The 6,000-nt window shown below is 44.3% G+C and overlaps 1 protein-coding gene across 1 annotated transcript in view; it reads right to left on the minus strand.

The window, feature by feature from the left end:
• The window catches only part of SLC14A2 (solute carrier family 14 (urea transporter), member 2), a gene marked incomplete at both ends in the record, with an annotated part of 40,777 nt that overhangs the window by 23,341 nt on the left and 11,436 nt on the right, over window positions 1-6,000 (minus strand). The window contains one exon of the mRNA XM_009707826.1: window positions 5,510-5,776. Within this exon, the coding sequence (XP_009706128.1) occupies window positions 5,510-5,776 (267 nt within the window). The remainder of the gene's footprint in view (window positions 1-5,509; window positions 5,777-6,000) is intronic.

Raw genomic sequence — 6,000 nt, forward strand, 5'->3', positions numbered from 1 at the left:
TGCTAATCAACTTGAACCCCTCTGCATTTTGCGTGGGTGAAGTAGTTGGATTTTTTTGGAAGGGCTCCCACATTGGCATCAGGTATACGGTTGGACTTGATGATCTTTGAGGTCTCTTCCAATCATAGTGATTCTATGATTCTATGATTCTACATGCTTGGTGCTTCAACTCTGCTGTGCTGAGGGAGGTTGCACATTTTGGGAGCATGGATTTGAGTCTGCCTCAACTATCTATACAAAGGGCTCTCCCTGGAGAAGGATGTGAGGATGCGGCTTCATGGCAGCTAGCTTAAGCTCCTAAAGGCACCAAGGTAATTGAGCACACTCAGGAGCTGCTGAGCTGTAATCAGAGGTGTCCAAGCTCGTTCCCAGGGAAAATGTGGTGGAAGAAACCTTTGCTTCCCACAGAGCTATCCCCAGTCTTCTCATCCTGCTGCTGGGATGTGTGAATTCCAGCTGTGACAACAGCTGCGGGAGCTTGTAAAAGACCCCCTGAGAGCTGTAAAATCAACTGCAATCGAGGGTTTGTTTTCTGTTTGAACTCCTTCCATCTTCTGAATTAAAACACACCCTTCTCCTGAAGGAGGAGTGACGGTGTTTTGGCAAATAGATCTCACCCTCAGAGCAGTCTTTCTGTAACCCTGGCAAACGTGATCTACAAAAAAAGTGAGCCAGCCTGCAGTGTTGGGGAATATGTCTATCATTGCAGACTGGAGATGTTTGGCATGGACGAAGCATAGAGCAACTTCCCAACAGCTGGAAATTTTAGGGACTTATCTTATTTGGACATGTTGTAGAGTTTTGGATTTTTCAGCTTGTAGCGAGGCCCTGTGTTGCTGGAGTGCTCCTCGGGAGCATAAAACCCTTCCTGATATTTGCTGGTGGTTGCAGGGATGCTGGCTGCCGGCTACCTAGAGCTTGCCGGGGGGGAATCCTGCTCTCCTGTGTCTGACAACTTCACCCTCCTATTTGCACTGGTCTGTAGTTGCAGCTATGGGAAGAAGAGGTGTTGACATTGCAGAAGGGCTAAAAAAAATTGCAATATTTATTTTAAGCTCACGGTAGGAGTGAATGGAGTAGGGAGAGAAGGGCCCACACTCTGCTGCAGAGCAGCTCTGGCAACTTGAAAGTGGAGGCCAACAAGGAAACCTGTTCAGTGACAGCAGACTTCAATCCATCGCGCTTTGCCTGGCTATTGCTTCCCAGGCAATGCTGCAGCCGCTTCTCCCCATCACTGTTTGAAGGCGTAGCAGTGAGTTCTCCAGCCCTTCAGCTTTGGATATCCACCCTGGGCTGAGAGGTGTCACCATCTCCTACAGCAGTCTCCCTCTGTAATGCTGTTTCTGTCTGCTCTGGACCCCAGTAGTACGTGAGGGGTTCTTGGGTCTCAAAAAAGGTCACCAGATGAAGGAATCAGGAGGTTAAACATCATGCTCCTGCAACAAGGATGCTCTGGTGCAGATGGCAGCATGGCTTTGACCTCTGCTACAAATAATGTCCACTGAGAAGGCAAATCCTCCCCTCCATATTCCCTTAGCACAGCTTTGTTACTTGTTCATGAAGAGCGATTAACAGGTAAGTCATTCTGGAGTCATCAGTACCCAAGCCAGAACATCTAAAGCACTTGCCTCAGCTTTTTCTGTAAGAGGTTCTGTGACTGATCATATCAACAGAAGTACCTATGGCTATGGGAGAAGAGCTGGGAACGTCCTTTCTAAGAGCAAAATTGTTTTCTTTTTTCTTTTAGGGGATATGGAGCAAATAGAAAACTGACATTTGGAGCAATAAAGTAAGCATTTTTCTTTAAATCACATAATGTATATACTGTTTTTACATTGGACTCCACTTAGAATAGACAGTCTTCTCTGTTCACTGGGGAGGTCAATTGCAATTCCTTCGTGTTGCTTAGTCTGCTCCCATTTGCCTCTGCTGTTCAATATTTGAAGGCAAATTTTCAGGAGGTTGTTTTTATATATGCTACTGCTAGACCAAGTGTTGATTTGTACAGCAATCTTCATTTCATTTTCTGTGGTGGTGAGCTGGGTGGACTGACTGCCCTAGCTATAGAAGAAGCTTTAGTTTTTAGGCTTTTTTTTTTTTTTATGGGCATATTTGTTTTATGTTAGATCTCTGCGAACTGTCTCAGAATCATTAGTCCCATTGAAAACTGTATATTTTATTTCTCTAAATGAAATTTTTTTATAGAACTTAATAGACAACAGGCTGTTGGGTTACCATTGATAACTTCAGTTAGTGCTTTTATTGTCTACCGCTTCCTTCCAGGGGACACTGGATTTGTCTCGCCTGTTTTCAAGAGTTATTGGTACTGGCTACAGTTACTCAAATCTTTTGATTAGCTAGAGACTTAATAAAGCTGTTTATACCCTATTTTTTATGGATGACTTCAACTCTGGAAATTGCTTTACTAATTGATTTCAGGATGGATTTGCTTGTGGCTGAGGAATTAATGTCTGCAGTGGCTCTTACATGACAAATTCTTTCCAACAGCCATATTGTGCTTGGACTTCACTCTTATTTGTAAGAAAACAAATAATATGCTTGGCATAACTAACCACAGTTGAAGTTTTTCTTCAAAAATATGGTTCTAGCATTTATTTTATAGAATTTTTGTGACTCTGTGTTGCTACTATTCAAATCTTTCTCTAATATTGGACTGTGTATGAGCTAAGTTAAACTGTGCAGAGCAGATGACTAGATATAACGAAGACATTTTTTAGGGTAAGGGTGGTGAAACACTAGACCAGGTTGCCCAGAGAGGTGGTAGATGCCCCATCCCTGGACACCTTCCAGGTCAGGTTGGACGAGGCTCTGAGCAACCTGATGGAGTTGAAGATGTCCCTACTAATGACTACTGGATGGCCTTTAAAGGTCCCTTCCAACCCAAACCAGATTGTGGTTCTGTGAACAGGTCCTGTTAATTTGCATGTGCTTGGTGTTTAATTGACTACCGTAGAGGGAAGGTGTTCAGACAGCTATGCATCACGTCATGTGTTATTCTGCCTTTCTTTGTTTCTCTGCCGCATCAGTAACATTGGGATGTCCCTGATCTTGCAGCCTGTAGTGACCATACTAGACTGCTTTTTATTAGCATTGGTTTGCTGGCGTCATGGCTCAAAGGGAAGCTTAGCAGCCTGTTCTCTTGTGGTTCTCTGCTTTCTTCCTTGGCTGCTGACACCTTTTCTGATGGTGTCTTTGCTTTTTCTGGAGTCACCGTGCAGGAATAAGCAGCTACGCATGCAGCCTACAAATACCCTTTAATACCAGCTGAGATTGTAGATCCATTTGCAGCAGTCCTCTCTGGTGGCTTAAAGGATTAATTGCCTTTGCCCAGTGCCTGGGTCCTGGGTTGTTTCTTGCAAACAACCTGTTTCTCCTAAATTAGGGGTTTTCATCCCTTGCTCTTGTGCTACAGAAATACCCCTGTGCCTCTGAGCTCCTGCCACTTGTCAGAGTTCAGCATCTCCGGGAGGCTGCTGGGATTTGCATGGGAGGTTTTGACCATTATAGTGCTTTTACTTTTCTGCTTGCTGCGGTCATACATCTGTCAGATCTTCCTCCCTCTAGTAGGAATAAGTCAGATGGTCAGTTCCATACCTCTCAGTTTGCCCTGGGCCAACAAAAGTCTCACGGCTAACATGTTAGCAGACTGCTGGGGTTCTTGGTCTTTTATTAAACTCCAAGAAGAATTATGGCATACGGGAACGCCAGCTTGTTCCCTTGGTGATTTCCTGGAGGGCACTCGTAAGGTTGTGTTCAGAGGTTAGCCTGAGGTCTGCAATGGGACAGAGGTGTAACAGAGGTGCTCAAGTCTGAGGGTGGGCCAGGTTATAATGGCTGCAAAGCTCACTGGATCCCTAAATTTTCAATGACAGGGTTATCTTGGCTACTGAAATTTGGACTTATCTGCATGTGTGAGGCTGTCCTGCCAGATGGAATCTCAAATCTGTTGTCATCCAGAGAGGGGAGGAAGCAGGACCTAAATATTACCAGAGTCCCTGGAATGGTCTAACCTGTTTAAAAAGCATCTGAACTTACTTATATGGCATCATATTTTTGTCTCCCACGATGAATTTAAGATTGGATGCTGCTTCTAGGGGACAATTAGAGGGACTGGCAGTTGCTGGTGCTGATGGTCTTTTAGGTTATAAAGGCACAAACAGTCCCATGTGCAGCACCCAGGCTCACCTTCTTAAAAAAGGTCCAAGTGATGGGTTAGAGCTGGGCATATTCCTCATATGAATCTGCAAAACAGCACTACATCAAAAAGCAGAAAGGGCAGCCCTTGGTCTGAATGTTTGTGGTTGCATAGTCTCTTTGGATTTTAAAAGTTCAAGTCCTTTGGGTCTGTGATTTTAAACTGATCGTGTGAAACGACTTGAGAATGAGGAAGCCTTTCTGTCAGATTTGTTTTGCAGAGGTTTTGGAAAAGGTTCCCAAGAAAAGTTCTCTTTAGGGCAATTGGCCCTTCCTTGTTGTAAGGACTTGGAGGATGCATAAAGTGGCAATGTCCTCCTTGCACCTTATGCCTGTTAGAAACCAACGCCCGGGGAGAACATCAGCAAGAGGGACCACAGCTTCCCATGACTAACTCTGATGATGCCTCATGAGGTTTCTCCAGAACAGGCAAGACACTGAAGACCCATGTGGATATCCCAGTCTGACACCCAACAAACATCAAGGGAAACGTTTGGCTTGTTCATTGCTCGTGGCTTAATGCAAGGGAGCTACTCCCCTGGGAAAGGGAGAGAAAGAACTGCAGTAACTGCTGCCAGCATTAAATGTTTATCTTATTCTTTACATAAAGTTTTCCTATTTCCCACTGAAAAAAACAGACCTGCTATCCTGCATTCAGCACGAGAGAGATCTTCTATTTGTTCGACACAAAATTGTACAAGGAAAACAAAAATGTTTGATCATTGCTGGCTAGTCACTTTTCTAGTCTGATGAAAGCATATATATTTGTACCTTCATTGTCTTGGCACTTAACGAGGAGTGAAGAGATGGCACCAAAAATAGTATGCACTCTGTAAGAATATTTACCTGTGTATGTTGTAGCTGTTAAGAGAGATTAAGAGGGTTAGACATTGATGGGACACAAAAAAGGAAGAAATCAGTCTGTTTATTCCGCTTTCAAATATACATGTTCTTAATTTGAAGTGCAGCTCTTGATGCAGTTCATACATTATTTATTATTATTAGATACCAATGCCTTCTCAGCATATTTATTTTGTTAAATTACATGTCTGAAATTAAATACAGCCTCTTGTCAGCTTTAATGTTCTTCTGCCTATTCTTATAATTATTATTGATAAGAGGTGACTTTCAAGTTAACAGCATGCGGATTGATAAGGCAGCCATGATTATGTTACCTGAGTGCTTTTCTGGAAAACTTAACTCAAGGGCAAATCGTGTTTCTTCTGGAGTGTGGGATGCCGAATCCCCAGCCTGCAGATCGCTGCCGAAAGTGGTGTATGTGGCCATGGTGTGCTTGGCTAGTATCTGAGTAAGCGTGGTGGTTTTTGGGGGTGCACAGAGGGGTGCCTCCTGTGCTTGTTTTTGAGTCACAGGAGGGTTTCTGCTCTTCTGTCCTGCTCTCTGATGCTCTTCTCTTCATTCTCAGGTAGTAGATCCGGTTGGCTTCTGGGTAGGTGACCTTGCAGAGAGGGATTTTGTAGATGGCTGGGTTCTCTGAATTTATCAGCAAAAAGAGAAGTGCGGAGAAGCAAAAAGGCCAGGTGCAGAGTGGCAGCCCAAGCTGGGAGGGGAAAGGACAGACAGACAGATGCCTTTTGGTATCTCTTTTTTCTTACTTCTGCCTGTTGCTAAATTCTTGCGTTTGAGAAGCTGGGAGAGCCTGTGCTTTCCCTGAGGACAGCGTGACATAGGACATGTCTTCCTGAACCCCCCATACAGGATCCCCTATTCGAATCCGGAGGAGGATGCCCAGATGCAGGTGGCGGGGTCTACATGTGAGCTAGA

This window comes from Cariama cristata, unplaced genomic scaffold (genome assembly GCF_000690535.1).
Source record: "Cariama cristata isolate BGI_N322 unplaced genomic scaffold, ASM69053v1 scaffold3199, whole genome shotgun sequence".
Classification (NCBI taxonomy): domain Eukaryota; kingdom Metazoa; phylum Chordata; class Aves; order Cariamiformes; family Cariamidae; genus Cariama; species Cariama cristata.